Raw genomic sequence first — 23,931 nt, 5'->3', positions numbered from 1 at the left:
AACCAAACCAGGCTGACTTCAAATGAATTACAGAATCACAGACTGTTTGGGTTGCAAGGGACCCACACCCTGTTCCAGCTTCCGTGCTGTGGTCAGGGACACCTTCCAGTAGACAATGCTGCTCCAACCCTGTCCAACCCAGTCTGCACCTTCTGACCATCCCTCAGGGAAAAGGGACCCATCTCCCTGCCCTTCTCCTCAGGCACTAGCACAGTGACTGCAGCCCAGACCAACCACAAACAACACCATAATAACTATATTTCAAATAATAATCTATTTATTGCAAATTTTTTTTTTAACAGTGAAAAATCAGCCTCTTCTGCAGGTCCAGCAAGCACTGAGGGGATGGCTGGCTGGAAAGCAAACACTCTACCCCTTCCCAACAGGATCCATGGCTGGAGCACAAATCCCACAGCCCAGTAATGTTGTTATTATAGTGCAAAGGCTCCATGTTGCTAGAGTTTCATACCACCTTGATGTGCCTCACAGGCAGCTCCTCTAGCACTGCCTCCTCCTTGTCCTCACAGCACCCACCTGATCCAGCTGCCCTCAGCCACCCACCCCGCTCTTTTATAACACTCCTCTCACTGGCTACAGGTGCAGCCTGATAAAGTCAGGCCTGCTCCCAGTCTCTAATAATTGGCTCAGCTGCAACGCCTTAAGGGTAAGATGACTTTCTATACTACCTTTATTTTCTTATATTGTATCCCCCTACACAGTTAGGTCTCTTCTGTGATGCTCATGGGGGCACAGTTACAACTAGAGATGTCAACACTTATTGAGAAGGAAATCAATGAAAAAAATTGAATGCTAAAAGCATTCAAAATTGGCTCAAATTTAATCTTGATTAAAAAAGGGAACTTTGTCATTTCCTTCTTAAAAACAACTACACAGAACTTAAAATCAAGTAGTCCAAGCCTATGATGTGGTCCAAGATAATGTTTTCAATCAGGCTGCCATTTCTCATTTGCTATTTTCCTCTGTGGCAAAATAGCAAAAGTACTTCAAAAGATGCAACACCAGAACAGGCCCAACCAGATCATCTTGCTTAGAGCCATACTCAGCTGGGTTTTGAGCACCCCCAAGAACGGCCATTCCAGAACCCGTCTGGGCCCATCTCCTGCTGTTTAACCTCATGGTGAAAGCTTTAGCCAGATTAATCAGATTTTCCCTCGGTGCATCTGCTGCCCCTCGTGCTGCTCCTGCAGAGCCCCAGGGCAGCTGTGCTCTGAGCCTGTCCCTCCCTCTCTGCCGTGTCCTGCCACAGCTCTGGGCCAGCCCCAGGCTGCAGCTCTGACACCTCACCGGCAGAAATCCTCACCAAAAAAACACAGTTTCTAAAATCACAATTTGAAAACTGGTAGTTACATTCTGCCAGCTTTTCCTTTGTGAATAGAGTCCCTGAAGAGATTGTGCTGACCTTTTAAAACCCCCCAGCACCACCACCTACATAAATAACCCCTGCTACATCAGGGGAAAGGACCTCCAGGCAGCATTAACATGAAGAGAGAGGTTAGAGAGGGCTAATGTCAAAAAGCACTGGGAGCAATAAGTAATGCACACAAACCATGATTGATAATGACCAGCACAGAGCCTTAATTCATCTTTTCTCCATCATTTTACTGAGGGGGACCATATCAAATTAAATAGTGACCCAGAAAGGGTTTATTCAACCATACAAAGCAGGGCATGAAGGAAAGACATATTAAAGTGGTGATGACTGCAGTGTAATTGCAGCTCCTTAAAGGAACACCACAGCTCAGAGGGAAACCTGAAACAGGAATCGGCCAAATACTGGCAGCAAGAGCACCCAAGGCACTGAGCAATACCCAGCACTGACAAGGCTTCCCTGCCCTGCTGAGAACTCCTCCTCCTCAGAGCCTTACACAGGAGCCCAGGTCCCCCTGCTCATGGCACACTCAGGCTTTCACTGGACACGAAACAGAGCTGTACTACGGCAACTTGCCATGAAAACCACCTAGAATGCAGTTCCTACCTCAAAATACTGCCCTTCTTCCCTCAGAAGTCAGCAGCTCCGTAACACTCCAGACTGAGTCACTGCCAAAAAGCAACAACTGGTGCACAGAGCCACGAGGGCTTGGGGCTTTTACCTGGCCCAGGAGAGGCCAGGAGACCAGGGAGGAGTTAAGCTCACAGTGGAAAAGGTCACACAGGGAGGCTGAACAGAGCAGGAACACTGCGCTCTGTACTGTAAAATAGCACTTGTTTCACTCTGTACTGTAAAATGGCACTTGTTTCACTGTGCAAACTACCTCTAGCTACTCATAACTTGAACATACCTAATTCCTTTAACTTCAGGAAATAATTCACTTTTCAATAACCTGTCTATTTAACATTAGGAACGCAGAAGTTAGCAGGCTTCAGGCCTCTCAGCGCAGCCCAGGAGCTGGAGCTCCACAGCTCTGATATGGAGAGTCATCCTCAGCCTCGGGAACACACTGCAGCTCAACAACATGCCTCGTGTACTTTTGGATCATGCATGTGCTTTAGTATTTCTAAATGAAGTATTTGGAATGCAGAAAGTTTTGGAAACAGAATTAAAAAAGAGTTATAGCTTGGGAAGGAGGAAAGGGAAATTTGCCTTTTATTGCAGATTTCAAAGCAACAATCTTTATTTTTACTTTAACAAATAGTCACTAGCTGCTGTACCATCTGTAAGCCCACATAACACCAGGTGTAGATGACATAGGTCATCTTATGCTCTCAGAGAGTGATCTACATTTTAAAATAGGAAAAAAAATCCTACTTCATGTCCCAGAAAGGGGATAGCACATCTTTCACCTTATATTATTAAGTCTCTTCTCAGATCCTCTGTTAATAGGATTCCTTTAGCCAGCAGATGGATTGTGAATACAGGCAGTTTCATCTACTAAAAGACAACATAAATCATAATTGAGAAAGGAGAGACCGCAGTAAGGTTATCACCATACAGCCTCCTCCATGAAAGGTTTGCATTAAAGCATTAGTGAAATTAATTCATCTTTCATAAGAGCTTTGAGCAGTATCTGTGATCTATGATAACAACCAATTTCTCACTATGAGAAAAAAAAATTACTCAGGCCTGATAGACTACACAAATCTGCTTTTTTTTAAAATGGTCTAACATTATCTAGAGTGTTGTTCCCAGAGGCATCATTTGAGGTTTATGTCTTGCCAAGAGGACCCATAAATCAAAGCAGAAAGTTTTGTTAGTTTTATATGCAGTGGGCTGTAATTATTTTGAATTGCATTATGCCTCAATCACTGTAATTACTTTTAGATCATCCTTAAACAGCTGCAATAAAAGAAATCAGTCTTAAACCATTTCTCACACAAAAAATTGCAGATGTGATATGAAACGTCTGGCTAAAACACACAAGAGCATGTCAATGCGATGTTTGGGTAAATATGCTGCTCGTGCTTTCTGCTGGGTAAACCCAAATTTCCAAAATACACATTATTTTGTGGCCTTTTAATTGCTATTACTAACATTTGTCCAGCGAGAAAACGTGATAGCAAATTAATTTTAGCTTTACACATAGAAACACGCATCTGAGAACCAAAACCATCTCCCTGTTGATTTTTGCTCTTGCTGCATCTGTGTGTTCGAGACACTTGTCTCCAGTTCCAAAGGAAAACAGCATGGTCTAAGAATCATTGCAATTACTTTCTAACTTTTCAAGTGACATGGAGATATCCTGGGCTGTCACAGGCCAGGGTGCAGAGCTGCAGCAGGATGCTGCTGTTCCTCACGCCGCTGCAGAGCTGCAGAGCCCGTGTCCCTTTGCCCTCCTTCTGTGCCGAGCTCTGCGTGGCCCCAGCTGCCCCACGGCTCTGGCTGCAGCAGCGTTCCCAGGGATTCTGCTGGGGGCAGGAACGGAACCCAACCTTCAGCGCGCCTCACAGATTCGTTCATTACTTAATTGCGTATCTTTGCACATTTTCTCTTTTCCTGTCTGTTCCTCCTCCAGGTAAACAAACACTATCCCTGACAACCAAAACACAGAGGGTTCTGCTCAGAACAGTTGTTCAAGGCACTGGGAGCAGTGGGAGCAGTGTGAGGGTGTTATTTAAGGCAGTGTGAGCAGTGTGAGGGTGTTATTTAAGGCAGTGTGAGCAGTGTGAGCAGTGTGAGGGTGTTATTTAAGGCAGTGTGAGGGTGTTATTTAAGGCAGTGTGAGCAGTGTGAGGGTGTTATTTAAGGCAGTGTGAGGGTGTTATTTAAGGCAGTGTGAGGGTGTTATTTAAGGCAGTGTGAGCAGTGTGAGGGTGTTATTTAAGGCAGTGTGAGGGTGTTATTTAAGGCAGTGTGAGGGTGTTATTTAAGGCAGTGTGAGCAGTGTGAGGGTGTTATTTAAGGCACTGGGAGCAGTGTGAGCAGTGTGAGGGTGTTATTCAGGGCAGTGTGAGCAGTGTGAGCAGTGTGAGGGTGTTATTCAAGGCAGTGTGAGCAGTGTGAGGGTGTTATTCAGGGCACTGGGAGCAGTGTGAGCAGTGTGAGGGTGTTATTCAGGGCACTGGGAGCAGTGTGAGCAGTGTGAGGGTGTTATTCAGGGCACTGGGAGCAGTGTGAACAGTGTGAGGGTGTTATTCAGGGCAGTGTGAGCAGTGTGAGCAGTGTGAGGGTGTTATTCAAGGCAGTGTGAGCAGTGTGAGGGTGTTATTCAGGGCACTGGGAGCAGTGTGAACAGTGTGAGGGTGTTATTCAGGGCAGTGTGAGCAGTGTGAGCAGTGTGAGGGTGTTATTCAGGGCACTGGGAGCAGTGTGAGGGTGTTATTCAGGGCAGTGTGAGCAGTGTGAGCAGTGTGAGGGTGTTATTCAGGGCACTGGGAGCAGTGTGAACAGTGTGAGGGTGTTATTCAGGGCACTGGGAGCAGTGTGAGCAGTGTGAGGGTGTTATTCAGGGCACTGGGAGCAGTGTGAGGGTGTTATTCAGGGCAGTGTGAGCAGTGTGAGCAGTGTGAGGGTGTTATTCAGGGCAGTGTGAGCAGTGTGAGCAGTGTGAGGGTGTTATTCAGGGCACTGGGAGCAGTGTGAGGGTGTTATTCAGGGCAGTGTGAGCAGTGTGAGCAGTGTGAGGGTGTTATTCAAGGCAGTGTGAGCAGTGTGAGGGTGTTATTTAAGGCACTGGGAGCAGCGGGAGCAGTGTGGGGTGTCACAGCCTCCAGCTGCCCCTCGGGTTCCCGTGCCCACGGTCCCCGGTCCCGTCCCAAAAGCAGCACAGGAGGGTGTACTGAGCAGGAGCTGCAGCTGCTCATGAAGTGGGAACACCTGATCCCTGAGCACCACTCCTGCCCCACAAAGCCGTGTGGGAGAGCCCCAAGAGACCATGAGGAATTGTTGATGCAAGAGGGGCAATAAACAGCGCTGCACAAGTTACAGCTTTGCCAGCATCACAATGAAGCAATAGCAGTGAAGTAAATAAAGGAGGAAATAGTTCTCCCGGTGTCAGTGGGCACGGCACAGCCTGTCCTGGGGCTGTGAGGCAGCTGGCAGCACTCAGCCCTGGCACAGCACTGCCACAGCTCACTGCCACCCAGGGGAACACAAATCCTGAGGAATGGCTCCAGCTCCCTCAGAGGGATCCAACACTTAGCTTCAAACTACTTGACATGCTTATTCACAGGAAGTGAATGCTTTGCAAAATTATGTCAAAGGCACTTTTCCTTCCAGTACTGAGGTATAAAAATAAATAATTTAGTATCCAAGTCAAGAAAAAGAACAGCCTTCATCCTATCAATCCCATAACTATTTATGCAATGCTCTGCCAAACACAGCACTGTGTAAATATCTCTAAGTGTGTACATTTACAAATTCTAAATTAATTTTAGGAGTTTATTTAGTTCTTCCTTTTATTGAAGTAGTAACATGCTTGTTTGATCCACAAATGTTACAGCAGTTCAACAAATTTATTCACTTGGTTTGAGGAGAACATTAACCATTAAACACCCATGTTCTAGATACTCTTAAGAAATTAAAATTGAGAACATTAAAGGAAATATCAAAGAAGTGAGAGTCTGCACCTTCAGGTGCAGTGCAGAAACCCCTCAGTTCTGCTTGTGTTTCTGGTTTTGGCAAGACCAGCAATCCCAGAGGTGCAGCAGTTCTGCTGAAACAAGTGCAGAGGGGTGTGAGGGCAGCCGTGGGGCACAGTGCCAGTGTGTGCCCGGGCCGGGTGTCCCTGGCAGCAGGCACAGGTGTCCCTGTGCTGGCCGGGCTGGCAGAACCCAGCAGCACAGAGCTCCCGAGACAGCCCTGCCACAGTGCCACAGTGCCACAGTGCCACAATGCCACGCTGCCACAGTGCCACAGTGCCACGCTGACACAGTGCCACGCTGCCACAGTGCCACAGTGCCACAGTGCCACGCTGCCACAGTGCCACAGTGCCACGCTGCCACAGTGCCACGTTGCCACAGTGCCACAGTGCCACAGTGCCACGCTGCCACACTGCCACAGTGCCACAGTGCCACGCTGCCACAGTGCCACGCTGCCACAGTGCCACAGTGCCACAGTGCCACGCTGCCACAGTGCCACAGTGCCACAGTGCCACGCTGCCACAGTGCCACGTTGCCACAGTGCCACAATGCCACAGTGCCACAGTGCCACGCTGCCACAGTGCCACGCTGCCACAGTGCCACAGTGCCACGCTGCCACAGTGCCACAGTGCCACAGTGCCACAGTGCCACGCTGCCACGCTGCCACGCTGCCACAGTGCCACAGTGCCACGCTGCCACAATGCCACAGTGCCACAGTGCCACAGTGCCACGCTGCCACAGTGCCACGCTGCCACAGTGCCACGTTGCCACAGTGCCACAGTGCCACGCTGCCACAATGCCACAGTGCCACAGTGCCACGCTGCCACAGTGCCACAGTGCCACGCTGCCACAGTGCCACAGTGCCACAGTGCCACGCTGCCACAGTGCCACAGTGCCACGCTGCCACGCTGCCACGCTGCCACAGTGCCACAGTGCCACGCTGCCACAGTGCCACAGTGCCACGCTGCCACAGTGCCACAGTGCCACGCTGCCACAGTGCCACGCTGCCACAGTGCCACAGTGCCACGCTGCCACGCTGCCACGCTGCCACAGTGCCACGCTGCCACGCTGCCACGCTGCCACAGTGCCACGCTGCCACAGTGCCACGCTGCCACAGTGCCACAATGCCACAGTGCCACGTTGCCACAGTGCCACAATGCCACAGTGCCACGCTGCCACAGTGCCACGCTGCCACAGTGCCACAGTGCCACGCTGCCACGCTGCCACGCTGCCACAGTGCCACAGTGCCACGCTGCCACAATGCCACAGTGCCACGCTGCCACAGTGCCACAGTGCCACGCTGCCACAGTGCCACAGTGCCACAGTGCCACGCTGCCACAGTGCCACAGTGCCACAGTGCCACGCTGCCACGCTGCCACAATGCCACAGTGCCACGCTGCCACGCTGCCACAGTGCCACAGTGCCACAGTGCCACGCTGCCACAGTGCCACACTGCCACGCTGCCACAGTGCCACAGTGCCACACTGCCACAGTGCCACGCTGCCACAGTGCCACAGTGCCACACTGCCACGCTGCCACAGTGCCACAATGCCACAGTGCCACAGTGCCACGCTGCCACAGTGCCACAGTGCCACAATGCCACACTGCCACAGTGCCACAGTGCCACGCTGCCACAGTGCCACAGTGCCACAGTGCCACAGTGCCACAATGCCACGCTGCCACAGTGCCACAATGCCACAGTGCCACAATGCCACGCTGCCACAGTGCCACAGTGCCACAGTGCCACAATGCCACGCTGCCACAGTGCCACAATGCCACAGTGCCACGCTGCCACAGTGCCACGCTGCCACGCTGCCACAGTGCCACAGTGCCACGCTGCCACAGTGCCACAGTGCCACAGTGCCACGCTGCCACAGTGCCACGTTGCCACAGTGCCACAGTGCCACAGTGCCACGCTGCCACAGTGCCACAATGCCACAGTGCCACGCTGCCACAGTGCCACGCTGCCACGCTGCCACAGTGCCACACTGCCTGGGCTTACTGCACAAACCAGTCTCTGCATCACTGTCCTCATCCTTCACAAGGACCTCTCACTGGATTTTGGTACATCATGCCATGACTTAAAACATGTATTACTGGTGTCAAGAAACAGACAAAATTCCAAGAGTCCATTCCACCCTTATCACTGAGAGGAGCTGCTCAAGAGTAGTCAGAGGAAATCAGAATCAAACCTGGTATTTGGGAATGCTTCACAGTTCTGTACATACCTCAGGGAAATAATCCTGTGGAAACTTCTCTTTTTCCAGCATGGGTGTGCTTTCTAAAGTGTCAGAGTAGATTTCTTTCCCAGTAACCTTTTTATACTTCTTAGCTAAGAAGAGAGAGAAACCAAAATTAACACACATAACTTCAACATTACGAGCATCTTCTCATACTTATTGGAAAAACAGCTGGCAAATCAACAGGATCTTACAAAAAGTGTGCAAGCACTGAACTGTTCTGGGGGAAAACAAACACCCCTGTTTATATCAGACACAGCTGAAGTTGCACAGTTGTGATGTTGTCATTTCTACTACCCAGAGCCCCATGAAGTGTTGGAACTCTAATCGTGAGCCTGATCTCTGCACACCCTTGCACTCAAATCCCATCTCAGCTGCTCTGAGACCCTGCAGCCCCCAGGCTTCATCTGATCAACCCTTTGTGGCCATCAGCACATGAGCATGGATTTTTACAGCTGGAATGGGTGTTGGACTAGCACAAGAGACTCAGTGGTGGTGCACATCACTTTCCAAAATCTCTAATTTCATCATAGACAGAAACAACACAGACTCCTATGGATCTACTCAGCTCATGAATGAGAGGTTCTTCTTCTTGATCCACTTTATACTTGGTTTCTCACCTGATGAGAACAATGCACATCTAAGGTGAGAACCTGACTTAATTTAACTCCTCTGCCACAGGAGCTCGGGCAGCTAATGTTCACCTGCCATTATCCTGGACCTACAACACTGGAGTCACTTTCAGCCGGGAATGTGTAAGAGGAAAACTCCCAATATTATCAAGTTTCCTAAACTGTTCAGTCCTACTGCATATCTGAGGAAGCATTTACTGTAATGCAGCCCAATGTCTTTGGGGAAAAAAAAGTATTATTCCTTATGTGCCAACCCCTCTGAGGCCTGGCTCCCACGGGACAACTGAACAAATATCCTGATAAACTGATCTGGCATCATTCTAAGTAGACTGTGGATGGATGTGACTCTTTCAGCAAGTTTAACAGAGTAAGCAAAGAGATCCTGAAGCCTGCTGGGTTACAGAAAAGAGCTGGCAGAAGTGCAAGGACTGAAGGCATCTGCTGGGAGAACTGCACTGGCAGGCAGCAGCTGGCACAGGGAGGCACCAGAGGCTCATTGTGACAGGACTGCAGAGCAGAGCATGCAGGGCACATGCACAGCACAGCCTGGCTGCACCAACAGCAGCTCCACTCCACTGCTGACTGCACACCTGAGAGCAAGGTTCGTTCTGTAAATACAGGGGGTCAACTGGAACGTGCCTAAACCCCCTCTCTTAGAGGACATCCCTTCAGAACGGTCAGCTTGGCACTAGTTTGAATTGTAAGCAAATTTTTGGGCTTCTGATCACTGTGAAAACAGCTCAACAGACCTACACTATAGCATATAATACGTGAGGTTGCAAGAGAAAACTATTCCTTTTTCAGAATGGAGATATGTCTTCCTGAGATCTGAAAAACAGCAACAATCTTTTTTTTTCCAGTCTGTATTCAGTCACATCCAACTGTGCAGTGAATTTTGAAAAGCAACAGTGATGTTCCAGGAATACTGAATTGTGTATAAGCATCTATTTTTTGCACGCTTTTGAGTAGAACCAGAATTTCATAATGATTTTTGTGCAGAGAATTTTTGTATCCATCTGGATTTTTCTTCTGATTTAAGAGCTTAATACACTGTGAAAATGTCAATAGTCATGAGAGAAGAGGCAAGTTTTACATTTCCCCTGAAAGATGGGAGCCTTTGGGGTGATATTTTACAAACCCTATGCTGGGAGACGGATTCTGCTATGACAAGAACAGAGTGTGACTTACAACACTCATTCACCCATTTCCTTGATTTTTATTCAGAGTCTTTTCCTTCTAAATGATGTTTGGGCCAAACCCATCTCTATGAGCATGGTTCACATTGGCAAGTTGGCTCTGCTACGGTTTTGCCATGCATAATGATGCCAATTAGCTCAGTCCATAGTCACTCCCATTTCAACAGTGTCTCACATTAATGGGATGCTAGACACAGTATTAATGTGAGTCAGCTCAGTAAGCTAAATGAAGCTCAGGATATTTTTGTATTAAATAGATACAATTCTCAACTGAAATAACATAAATTCTATATAATCTTTTCTATATTCACCTCAGGAAGCATTCAATAATTTTCTATGTTATTTCTAATATATAACATATATAGCCCAGCTATACTTTGAAACTTGTGAGGCACAACAAGACCTCCAACCTGAAGGATCACTGTGGGTTAAACAGTGCCACCCTCCTATTCACCTGCTCTGCTCCCAAGTAATTTAAGCCCTAAATCTACCTCAGCTGCTTTGCAAAATGGCCATCGCTGTTGGACAGTTAAGGTCTTGGTCCTGTATCTGATCTACATGGAAGAACCTTGTGGCCATTCAGAGTTCTGAAATCCTCAGGGATCACTATGGACCTAAAGGTGCATGGGAATGACTAATGCTCTGGCTTGCAGCCTGTGGCTGGTCCATTGACTCCTTCTAAAAGGTCTGTAAAAGGTAAGAAAAGCAACACCTGTCACCAAGGGACCTGCCTGCATTTTACAGGAGCCCGCATGACACGAAAACATTGCTAGGTACCACCATCAGAAAAAGCATGGAAAAGCTGCCTTGATGTATAAAGCCAACTAACCATTAAAAACATTTAATGCCTTTGCTTACCTTTAAAATCAAACTGGTAGATGTTTTTCAAAGATTCATGAAGAAAGTAAAAACTTCCCAGAGCCTGTAAAAAAAACCCCAATAAACATGGAATTATAATAATATGTACTTTGGCTAACAAAACTCAAAAGAGCATCAGGTTTTACAACCACAAAAAAACCCAAAGTCAAGAAATTAAATACTAATAAATAAACCAATGTTTACACTTTCTAAGATCTATAAAAAATTTAATTTCTTTTGTTGCTTCTCTGAGATTTCTTTAGTCAGTATAAAGATGACCACTGACTGTGGTAAGGGCACTGCCAGGTGTGCACTGAAGCACCAGACAGATGGATGTGACAGGTGACACAGACACATGCCTTTCTGAGCACCCAAAACAGACCCTCAATTCTGTTATAAAAACCTGACCATTTCTTCTTCACTTGCAAAGCAAAACCAAAGCTTCTAGAGCATGCGGTACAGGAAACAAGGGCAATTTTGAAGTTTTCTAACTTGCAGCTAAAGCCTCTGCAGAAGAGGCTCCACGACCTCAGCCTGATGTGGTTTTCCCTACCCTGAAACTTGGATAATTCCTCAACAGGGACAGCCCCCCTTTGCCTTCCTGCAGCAGCCCCTCTCCACGTGCCCCTTCCCCAGGGCTGCCCACCCACCCAGGGGCTCACAGTTCCCCCTGGTGCCATGCAGCTGTGCCATGGTGACACACAGGGACCCTGAGCTCGCTGCTTGCTGTGACTTCTCCACAGACATGCCATTTACTGCTTTTCCCCAGGTAATGAGAGGAAAATTACATATTAGAAGAGAGCAAATGAAAATCAAGTAAGTAAAAAAAACCAAACCAGAGCAAATAGATTTTATGTTGGAATATTTAAAACAAAACAAAACAACAAAAAAAAATTAAAAGGACAACTTGATGAGCCTTTAGATACATCTGACGCACCCAAAAGAAACTGAAAAAACCCCAGCCTGTTACTGGATAAACTCTTACTAAGAAGAATAAAGGATGATTTAGTTTCATTGCATCCTTTCCTGTCCAACAACAAAGCCCCTCCCAGCACAGCAGTGCTTGGTCCGGCGACTGCTGCATTATTTATGAGATGCTGCACATCCAGAGATTAGACACGGGCTGATTTGTCAAAAGCACAAACACGAGGTGCTGCCCATCTCCTTGACATATTAGTCCACCCAACAGAAAGCAGTGCCACATGTTTCATTGATGAGTACACATCCCTGCGACCCAGGCAGGTTCCTTCAGGCCTTTGAGTGTCCATTTTATAACACAGAGGAGGTGAACAAGGAACTGCAGGAGACATCCCTGCGAAGGACTCAAGGTGAGGTGTGCTGCAACAAGGACGCACTGCCAGGAGAAAATAAATCCTCAGACAAGACAAAAACACTGCCACCTGATATTCCCTTCTGGCCCACCTCTTTCTTCAATGCTTAGGGCAAAATCTGACATATATAAAGGTAACATTTACTATATAATAATACTCTTTAAGAACTCAGTATAAGGATAAAGCTTTTTTTCTTACATGGCCTCCAGAAGAAAAAGAAAGGACACTTGGCAAGCATCTGGAAAGTACCATCCCAAATGCATCCTGTCTGAAAAACTTAAAAGCAAATGAAAAAGGGATCCTGGAATGGGAAATCCTAGGCTATGTCAGTAACACATGGCAATCCAGCCTAGCTGTAACATCTAAGGGATGTTTTTCAGTGAGCCTTTCCTTTTCCCCACAGTGCAGGACAGCAGGGCCCTGCTGTGAAGGACTCTGGGGTCTCAGTGCCAGCCCTGCCAGCGTGGCGGCTCAGGGCACTGCTGAGGTGGGGGCTCCTGCCCTCCCTCTGAGCTCCTGCTCCTGTGTCTGACCACCCTCTTGGTAACCTTCTCCCTTCATTTGCACTGGAACTCACCATGCCTCAGCTGAGATGGAAATTTATGACTGAACGAAAAAAAGTAATTGGAAATAGTGACCGATCCAAGTCAGGTATAAATAATACTAAAAGCAGGTGACCATTTAAATCTAGGTGACAGGATTGTGAACTCCAAAGCTTCTCCATGTAGCATAACAAGAAGTAAACCAAGAAAAAACCAGATGCTCTAAAGCCCGTTTCACTTAGGGTGTCATAACTCTATTAAAAACAGTACTGCCACTCATGCTTAAGCCACAACTTCATTTCTGAGTGTCACAATTTGTTCATTGCTTGACTTTGTACAGTTTTAATCTCATTTTTAAAAATTATTTTTTAAGACTTACGCCACAGAAGTTTAGTTTGATAGTCTACACTTGTGGACTGAGTATGAACTACTCGTGTACAATGAATCTGTGACAGTGATGAAGTAACTCTGTCAAGTTTCAGGAGCTGATACCACTAACATTCAGACTGGCTTGGACTGTGCAATTCCAAACACCCCACTAAAAAGAATCAAACCTATCATGGAATGGAAATTACAGCTATCACTATTTTCCGCATTATTATAGACTTAATCAGGCTTAGGTACATAAATGTGAACTTGCACAAATGATGGAGTGCACTTATAATTCTGTGCCCTAACACAATGAAATATATTAAAAAAACTTTCCAGGGCCTACTGCTTAGGCCCTTTTGTTGAGGCGATTATGTTAATTCCATTTACTTCTCATAAAATGTCAGTTTAACAATAAAGTTAAATGAGATTAATTTAAAGTTGAAGAGCTTTGCTTTATTTTCTTATTTACCATTTCAGTATCCTTTGGAAAAAGCAGACCTGGTGCATAAAGTATTTTATGTGCAGCAGCACATAAAATATCTAAGTGATACAACACAGGAACACATTAAAGATTATAAACCACCCAAACATCTTAACTTTTAAATATCTCAAAGATAAAGAAAGAAAGCTATTATTTGTTCCATTTGAAAGGTTGCTGAGATGGATGACCTCTGCAGTCAGCAGAAATTCCACACCACCTGCAAATAGGAGCTTGTACTGAAATGGAAGCTCAGCGGCCATGCTGTGCCCTGTCCCTCGCTTCCTCACTGGCAGGGACATCAGTGGCTGCCCCAGAGCACCCAGCAGAGCCAGGAACACTGCAGCCTCTCTAGAGCAGAAACCCGACCACAACACCAGGGGCCACTGGGGCTGATCTACCCACCTCCTGCAGCTGTGCCGCATGCTGCACCACCCTGAGCAGCCCAGTCTGCAGCCCATCCCCAGCACCGCTCACCTGAACACACAGGTGACCCTGCAGCTGTGCCGCATGCTGCACCACGCTGAGCAGCCCAGCTCTGAGCTCAGGGCTCAGACACAGCCCACCTGTCTGAACGGACAGGTGACCCTGCAGCTGTGCCCCCATGCTGCACCACCCTGAGCAGCCCAGCCTGCAGCCCATCCCCAGCACCGCTCACCTGAACACACAGGTGACCCTGCAGCTGTGCCCCTATGCTGCATCACCCTGAGCAGCCCAGCCTGTGGTCATCCCCAGCACCTCTCACCTGAACGGACAGGTGACCCTGCAGCCCCAAGGCTGGCCCAGGGGATGGCACACGCTCTGCTCACCACGTGTCTCACTGGCATGGAGTGCAGGCAGCAGCCACAGGTTCTCTGCTTGATTTTCCAAGCAGTCTGCAAACACAGACCAGTTGTGAATTCTACTTCAGCAGCCTTAGGGCAGAGCAATGAAGGGATGGCTCACACTTAGGCTCAGATCAGAAAGTCCCCAGCTCATCAGGCCAACGTGGCAGCCCATGGGTCTGTAACCATATCAAGGTCATGGTACTCAGTACCACCAGAAGCTTCTAGACCAGCCCAGCCTGCTGGCCTCAGAGATACAGGGACTGCACATGTCATTGCCAGGACTGACCAGCCAGCTGAACTGGGAAGGAATCCTTCCCTGGCAGGGTGGCCAGTGCCCAAGGCCAGGCTGGGCATTGGGGCTGGGGTGGCACTGGGTGGGATGTGAGCTCCCTTCCAACCCAAACCATGATTATATGAATCCTTGATTTATACCTTACTAATAAAGTCAGGAGCTGACAAGACAGAAAGGACTTCATCACAGTCTGAGGTGCCCAGTTACACCCAGAAGTACATGGGCACTTGAGAGCAACACCCGTGGCCATGAGGGAGTACCACACATTCACCACCAGTAACTCAGTGCCAAAACAGAAAGTCAGGTGGCACAGTCATGAATACTCATTTGTAGCTTGGCCAAGTTCTTAAGAAACACACAAGACAGTAGAACTGATTCTTCTGCTGTCCCCTGTTCACTACAACCAACAGCTTGGCTTTAACAGCCCTAAAATCAGTCAGAGCAGCACCCAAGATCCTGTAGGCACAGCAGGGAAAATTTCCTTTGTAAACTCCCAGGACCTCTTTTGATATCACGGTCACTAACTGCAGAGTACACAGGCAAACACATCCTGGCTTTTGTGAGAATGGCCCTCATGGAAACGCTCAGGACTCAGGGAAAGGCCAGACATTTTATCTCAGGCAATGCTGCTGTTAAGAGAATGCTTTTTCCGGACTGACAGAAGTACCTGACCATTCCTACCACACCTGCGTGCACACCTGTACTGCAGCTGGGGACACAGAGAGCACACTGAATCTAAGGCGAGCACATTCATTACAAGAGCTTCACATCTCCCCAGAAAAGTATTGTGGAGAAAAAAACAGGCATCTTCTCCCTGTTAGCACACTGAAGCTGAATATTCACTGCATTTAATTAAGTTCTAGAATGATACTCATTATGGTATTAGAGATTTCTTTCATTAATCCATACAGAAAGACTCATCTGGGAAAACTAGTGCTGATGGCAAGAGAAACAATTGGTTCTGATGGATTACACATCCAGCATTATTAAAAGCACTATTCCTTTAATTATACAGGAATTTTGCCACAAAAATGTGAAGATTTTAATAGTTATAGGGTTTTTTTAAACAGTTAATTGGCATAATTTGTTTTTAAAGTCGACCATTTCAACTGTGGATATTTAATGCAAAAAGGAAATAGATGAATAAAAGTCTAATTACTGTACAGAGTAAACATTTACTGCATTACCTCACTAAATGTGACAGTTAATATATAAAGATTGCTTTAAATATATTTAAAATAAATTGCCAATGATGACACAAAAACTGTAATTCATGTAGTCATAAAATCCATAATTAGCTTTAATGCATATTTAAAGTCAAAGTTCAGCCCAACTTTTTCAATGTTTAACCTCCTATATCAATATAGTTCAAGGAATTCATTTATCATTGAACATGACAATGTCTGAATATGAATTAGCGCGAGCACTGCTGACAGGAAGCCCTTATCTCCTACCAGCCTTTTTGGCTCTGCTGAATGTCAACAGTGAGTTTGGCACGCCTGACTCTATTGATTGTGTGCCTGCTTTGCTACCAACAATTAAAAAAGTATTTCACACGTTTATAAACCCGAACATGAAGCGCAGGCATCGGTTTCCCATTAGCGAGATGGAGTCTGCGCGCGGCCACTCTCACCGGTGGGGCTGCCACCCCCGACAGGCTGGCAGCAATGTCACCCGGGGCTGCCACGGACACTCCCAGTCCGGGCTCGCTCCTGGCACGGCGACGTTCCAGAGACTCAGACAGAAAATCCTGCATGGGAGACGGGGGGCCCTGGACCAGCCCGGGGCTGCCTGCCCTGGCTGGGCTGCGGGCGCTCTCCTGCCCCAGGCCCGACCCTGCTTCCCTTCCCAGGGACTGCGGGCACCTGAGCACGGCCTCAGCTGACGGGCACCTGGTCTGCAGGTACCCTGAGAGGGCACAGCCACAGCAAAACAGCTCCACAATTCTGCTCCGAAACAGGCCGTGGCTACCTCGGGGTTTTGTGGCAGCTTGGAAACACTTTGTAAAAACACCTGCCCTTAGTTTGCCATAAAATGTCGTTTTGATACAACTGCCACTTTCCCAAAAACAAAGGAAGGGCAGGCTGTGGTACAGGCTGGATCCAGCACACCTGAACAGTGAATGATGAAGTACACACGAGGGATGGTGCAGTTTTTGTCTGTGGTTCTGTGCACACTCAATCCACTACAGCCAAATTAACACCAACCGTCTAATACCCATTCAAGGTTAAAAAACCAGGCTGGGTACACTGATCAAGTCATTATAAAATACTCTATCACTTCTTATTTGCAAACAAAATTAGGTGTCCAGCAATCTATCATTTCCTGAATTAGAGTTATCAGCTAAAGCACATACAATTAAAGTGCCATTGAGGCTGCCTGAACAGCCCTGCTCCACCTGAAGCGCAGACAGACGGAGCCCGATCTGACCATTCCAAACAATTACACCCCACTCCTGCAGCTCTGCACTGCAAACAGAGCTATCAGCTGCATTTCAACAGCCTGTGAATAATTACACCTTTAATAAAGTGTCACAGTGAGTGGGCTCCAAATACTCACTGACAAACTTTAAAAACTCTCTTGAAACAGACCTTGGGCTGTATTCAAAACACCTGTTCAGTTAAACGTGATATTTCCATTAAACCAAATGGAACTGTCCACTCAGAAGGAATAAAACCAGTGGCAGGACTGGCACTGCAGATTCTCTTATTCCATAAAGCCTAAACCAATATTATGCATCATAATCTAAACGTACAGTGTCCATAAATAAATAATACATTTATTTTATTTGCAATACCCATGTTGTGAAGAAGCCATCTGCAGCTGTATTTTAGCAGTGTCTCCAGTGCCCACTTCCCAGTTAAGACAATTTTGCTGGAGTATTAGATTCTAGAAGCAGCACATGCAGCTGGTAGGGATAAAAAGGGTGTCCAGCTCTAGGAGTCCCTAAATCCTGGGAATTTCTTGACTATAATTGTACTAGATCCATACTGCCAAATATCCTTCTGCATTTCTAAAATAATTGCCACATACTGGTTTTGTCTTTAGAAGTTCTTGTGCCTTAAAGAATTCTAATTTATTTATACCCATTTATTTAATGGATCTGCCCATTTTTCAGACCGACTCGTCCAGCTGCACATCTGCACGAGGCTGGCAAGTTCCCCTCGGAGTGCCCTGTGCCAGGTGAATCTCCTCTCACTGCCCGTGCTCCCACTTCAGGGAGCTGCCAGAGCACCCACTGTGGTTTCCAGACCTCCCTGACTCATTGGAATGCCACAACTTTGCTGTGCAGTCGTTGGGCATCAGCACACATACCTGCAACATCTAGCACTGCTTCCTCACTCCTCCTGCTTTGCTTCACAGCAGCCCTGGCAAGTGTGAGGCCAATAACAGTGGAACTAACAAGAGGGATAGTCACAACAAATTTACCGCTAAAAAAATACAAATAACGAAAAAGAATTCTAAATTTTTTTGTTTGGTTTTATAATAGTCAAATTAAATGTAATTGAGGAAAGAACTGATCCGTAAGTGTTCATACATAGCCTTATATCTTGTACTGTTTATTTCTAGTCTCTTTCACAAGATTTTGGTATATTCAGATGGGTTTATCCATTTAGCTTTAATTCAAGGTTGAGACTTGTCTACACCACAGATTGGAGTAACTATTCTAAAAATTCTAAGATACTTAAATCCCAAGTCATTTGAACGCTTAATCAAGAGATCAACATAAAAAAGAACTTGCTTGCAGTCCTGATCATTACAGATATCAGAGAGGTCTCTGCTAACTGCAACCAGCATGGCACATTTTCTGGAACAAAAACTTAGCCCCAGGAGTTTTAATTTTCCTATTCTGAAGACTAACAGAAAAATGAGGGATCTTCAGCTAACATAATCCACCTCTATTACCTTCCCTTAATAATTTTGTTACAGCAAATGAAAAGTCATACTCAATTTAAAAACATTATTTGGGACCAGTTAATTTAAGAAGAGAAAAATTAACATACAAAACCCCTGAGCTTTATATAAACATGTCCAGTGAGTAAATGAATAACCTATATGCAACCTAATGCATGGACAAAGATTATTTAATGTCACTTTTGATACTGACATATTTCACAAAAAGATTTAATATTTTAGTTACAAATCAATTAAATAAAAAAAATATCAGACAGAGGTTCTTTTCTGAAAACCGAGATTAGTGCCAGCCCAAGGAACCAACCCAAGCTAAAGGAAGTGTATGTGTGCTGAGCACTTATAAAAAGCGCCACTTATCAATATTCCTGAAGGCAAAGTAGAGCCTTCACAAAGTCATTAATCACGTTGTTATTTAATATTTCTATTACTCAAGCACTCTGGAGGCCCCAATCAGGATAAGAGGCTCCCAGCCTGGCGGAGCCCCAGTGCAGGGGGAGCTGCAGGAATACAGGATCAGAGCCGCAGCCCAGGGCCGTGCTCTGCATGCTCTGCATGCTCTGCATGCGGCCCGGCCGCTGCACAGGGGCTGAGTGTGCCAGAGAGACAAAACCTCTGCCCAGCAGCCCAGGGCCGTGCTCTGCATGCTCTGCATGCTCTGCATGCGGCCCGGCCGCTGCACAGGGGCTGAGTGTGCCAGAGAGACAAAACCTCTGCCCAGCAGCCCAGGGCCGTGCTCTGCATGCTCTGCATGCTCTGCATGCTCTGCATGCGGCCCGGCCGCTGCACAGGGGCTGAGTGTGCCAGAGAGACAAAACCTCTGCCCAGGATGCCCTGAGGGCTTCAGAGCCAGCGCCAGACCCCTGCCATGCTCAGAATATTCATCAGAGTGGGAAGGGACAGAAAGAAAGTCTAATTTCTAACTGTAAGCACAGCAGAGGATAAGCAACAATTCTCCTCAAAAGATACCCAGGTAAATGCTCACAGTTATTTCAATGTTGAATCTTATGGAGAATCAAAACTATTCCCCAGGAAGTTAAAAATTCTTGACAAGCTCAAAAAATTATCCAAATATCCAGATTTATCATGTGGATAGTGGCAACACTTGTTGAATTTCAAGAAACGGAGCCTGAATCTCCGGTTGCAGAAGGTAATGTGCAAGTGCAGAATATTATTTCTCATGGGTATTGTAGCTGCTGTTTCCCGTTTATTTCTGCAGCCAGGGCCAGCTGGCACGAGGAGCAGCACCAGCAGGAGCCCAGGCTGCTGTGCAGGGACAGCGCTGGCACTGCCACACAGACAGGGCGTGCCCTCAGCGGTGCCACGGCACGGACCCAGCCCGCACGGATTCTGAGCACATGGGAACACTGACGGATGGATGCTCAACACGTCACCACAGCTTTCTCCTAGTAAAAAAAAGGCACATTATTTTGGGTAAAACTGGTAAGCTGTGGGACTCCTACTACATTGAGTTGATGCTAAATAATTTTAATTTTGAGAACTTTAAATCAATACAGCATTTCATTGATATGTTCTTACATAATACACTCAAGATGACAAATTCAATTTGATGAGGAGGCATTAATGCCCATTTCATTTAGCATTATACAGGTCATGTACAAATAGGAAAGTACCATGTGGTAAAAGGTTGTATTTAGCGTGTCACGGTCACTGGTGGTTGTTTTGTATCTCAGAGAACCTTTGTAGTTGCTTCAAAATAAGAGATGATTGATTTACAAAGTACCAAATTTCAAATTTCATATTCTAGGACTAAACATCAAATAATTGGACAAAGCTGTCCCCTTGTCTGACCCATCACAATCAAGCCCCTTTCAAGGTTGACTGCCTGCATAAGAAATATGTGCATAATTTCATTTTGTCTCCTGTCCAACATCCAATGTTAGAAGTTAATTAAATTGCTTGTCCATTGTATTCATCCACTTACAAAGTTAATGATATTCTGTTCTTGAATTAAAGAGAATTTTATAAAGCCTGCACTATGGAACCTGGCATGCTGTACACCGAGGAGCTGAACCCTGTCATGGTTCCTGATTGCAGCTCTCCTAATTAGGAAACAAAATGAATGTTTCTGTGTCTGCCAATGCAGAGGACAAGTCATTCCAACAGCAAAGGTAAATGCTCTGTACAATAGCAACTTAATAATATCTCATGTTTGACTATAATAAATTCTGCAGGATTAATAAACCTGTTAAATTTTTAAATTAACATAACAAAGATGAACTGCAGAAGAACAAGGCAGCCTCAAAAGAGGGTCACAAATTTGAGTAGCAGAAGAGCTTCTTGCAAGGGCATCAACCTTGAGGACACTGAAATCATCGTTTCTCATTCTTGCACAGATGAAGAAGGAAAACACAGCGCTATGGCAATCTGCTGGAGAAACTGAGATCATTAATAATTTCAGCTGTGCCCCTCTGGTGCCTTTGGCTTAGCTACCCTGACCTGGTACTCCTGCAACAGTCCTCCTGGGCAGCCACACAGCCAGGAGTGTAACACAGCTGCAAATCCAGTGCCTACAGCAGCAAGCTTGCTGCGCAGGAACGCTGCTGGGGACAGCACTGACCACCATGAGCCACAGCCAGAACCCAGCAAAAGGCTACATGCCGTGTGAGAAAAAATAACCACAAGGTTACCACTTTTTCTACTCTCTACTATTTTTGTGCATGGTTTGTGGCATGTACACACAGCAGTGTGTGGCTTAGGATTCCACAATGGTTATTATTCCACTCAACCATGAGGTCGAGTTTCAGTACACTCTTTTCTGTATCCAGAACGAAGGTGCCTTCCAAGGCTGATGCCCTTGGAGACCCAGTCCTCCCCAGCTCAGTCCTTCTCTGGGCAGTCTGCACTAGCCCGTCTGTGGCAGGGGGCTGGAACAGGACCTTTCCAACACAGACTGTTGTGGGATCCCGTGATCCCACCTGGCACTGCCCAGGTGCCAGGGCTGGAGCTGGGAGCGCCCGCCAGCAGCACAGGGCTGGCTCTGCTGCAGGGCTGAGCCCGAGCTGGGGCTGGCTGCGTGGCCCTGGTGGCACAGCCATGCCAGAGGCTGTCTATGGTGGCACAGCCATGCCAGAGGCTGTCCCTGGTGACACAGAGGCTGTCCCTGGTGGCACAGCCAGGCCAGAGGCTGTCTATGGTGGCACAGCCATGCCAGAGGCTGTCCCTGGTGACACAGAGGCTGTCCCTGGTGGCACAGCCATGCCAGAGGCTGTCCCTGGTGACACAGAGGCTGTCCCTGGTGGCACAGCCAGGCCAGAGGCTGTCCATGGTGACACAGAGGCTGTCCCTGGTGACACAGAGGCTGTCCCTGGTGGCACAGAGGCTGTCCCTGGTGGCACAGCCATGCCAGAGGCTGTCCATGGTGACACAGAGGCTGTCCCTGGTGACACAGAGGCTGTCCCTGGTGGCACAGCCATGCCAGAGGCTGTCTCTGCACAGTCCCTCCAGCTCCAGCCCCATCTCCAGCTCCAGCCCCAGCCCCATCTCCAGCCCCATCTCCAGCCCCAGCCCCAGCCCCAGCCCCAGCCCCAGCCCCATCTCCAGCCCCATCTCCAGCCCCATCTCCAGCCCCAGCCCCAGCCCCATCTCCAGCCCCATCTCCAGCCCCAGCCCCAGCCCCATCTCCAGCCCCATCTCCAGCTCCAGCCCCAGCCCCAGCCAGGCTCCGGACGTGCTGGCTCAGGTGTGCACAGCACCCACAGCTCCTGCAGACTCGAGCTGGGGACAGTGGCACAGGGACCTGACACACACAGGGAAACCTGGAGTGCCCCAGCACAGGGCATGCCAGGGGCTGTGCTTGTAAGCCCTTGGGAACCCCTCCCCACACCTGCCTTCTCAGCCCTCTGTGCAGCGTGCAGAAGTGTGAAAGCTCTGAAAACACCACCAAACACCATCAAAACACCACCAAACACCACCCAAACACTACCAAACACTACCAAAACACTATCAAACACTACCAAACACCACCAAAACACTACCTAATACTACCAAACACCACCAAAGCACTACACAACGCTATCAAAACCTCAGGCTTTCAGTGCCTACTCGTGTCACCATCATTACATACTGAGTGACAAATACAACGAGAATTGCCCATATTTGAAAAGCAATCTCTACTAACTTTTTCCAATTTAATACAAAATATTTGACAGTAAAAATTGGAAAGTCTCTCTCCCAGCTTTTGTCTTTTACTTGACGCTGCTAATACAGAGACTTTGTGTTAAACCTTGTACATGTCACTGGACTGACTGAGCAAACAAAACTGACCCAGTGACTGTACTGCCCTGCTCTGTATGCTGCCAGTTCAGCTAGAGACAAAGATGCAGATTATATGCTTAAAAAATTATTATTATTATTATTGCTAACAAGGAGCCAAACCTGGTATTTCTTGACAGGCTTCACTTCACTGAAATGAAGAGCAATGTGATTTATGTGATTAGATATTTTAAGCCCTTGTGCCCTTTGTACCAGTTACTGCACTGATTCCATAAAGGAATAGCAATATAAACAAAAGCACCAATAGTAGAACAATTCAAGCTTACTCTGTCACGGTTCAGTAAAAATACTAAAAACTGAGTTATGAACAATCTGAAAAAAAATTTCAGTGTATGTAAACTAAAAATAAAAGCATAAATGAATGTGTGCAGCATGTTTGGTTTAGCAAACATAAGAAAATACCAGGATTACTGAAAAGAAATTAATTTTCCTGGAATTATACAGAATAACTGGATTATGCAGAATAATTGAATGCATGCTGCCATTTTGCATTTCTTCATGTACACTTCAGAGTAATATTTTATTGTAATTAACTTTAAATTATGCTCAGCATTTTCTTCAAGTGGTTGCATTTCCAAAATAAAACTACATGGAACAAACCCAAAGATGTATTTCAACTAATGTAACTTTTGTGAACTGACACTCATTAAATGGTATTGGCAAATCAATAAGGACATAAAGATGTAAAGCCTTTCTTTATTAAATAAACCAGATTATACTCTTCTAATCTAAATACTCAGTTAAGTCTATTGGTAATTAAATCACATGGAAAACCTGCCTTGTTATTAAAGTCTCTTCAGAATGTCCATGCAAGTTGGAGTATGTACATATATAACATATATTATTTATATTTCTACCTTTCAGAACTTTTCAATTTCAATTAAAATTCTGTAATTTTTATTGGGAATCACATTACATG

At 46.7% G+C, this 23,931-nt stretch overlaps 1 protein-coding gene across 3 annotated transcripts in view; it reads right to left on the bottom strand.

Annotated features, from left to right (window-relative positions):
- The window catches only part of INPP5A (inositol polyphosphate-5-phosphatase A), a 183,299-nt gene that overhangs the window by 77,448 nt on the left and 81,920 nt on the right, over positions 1–23,931 (bottom strand). For all 3 annotated transcript variants that reach the window (XM_058810189.1, XM_058810188.1, XM_058810190.1), the window contains exons 5-6: positions 10,963–11,026; positions 8,265–8,368 (exon numbers count right to left, since the gene is read on the bottom strand). In XM_058810189.1, coding sequence (XP_058666172.1) covers positions 8,265–8,368; positions 10,963–11,026 — 168 coding nt within the window. The remainder of the gene's footprint in view (positions 1–8,264; positions 8,369–10,962; positions 11,027–23,931) is intronic.

The sequence above is a fragment of the Ammospiza caudacuta genome, chromosome 9 (assembly GCF_027887145.1).
Source record: "Ammospiza caudacuta isolate bAmmCau1 chromosome 9, bAmmCau1.pri, whole genome shotgun sequence".
In the NCBI taxonomy this organism is placed as follows: domain Eukaryota; kingdom Metazoa; phylum Chordata; class Aves; order Passeriformes; family Passerellidae; genus Ammospiza; species Ammospiza caudacuta.
Note: the sequence above shows the minus strand (reverse complement) of the source record. Positions and strands in the feature narration are given on the sequence as shown.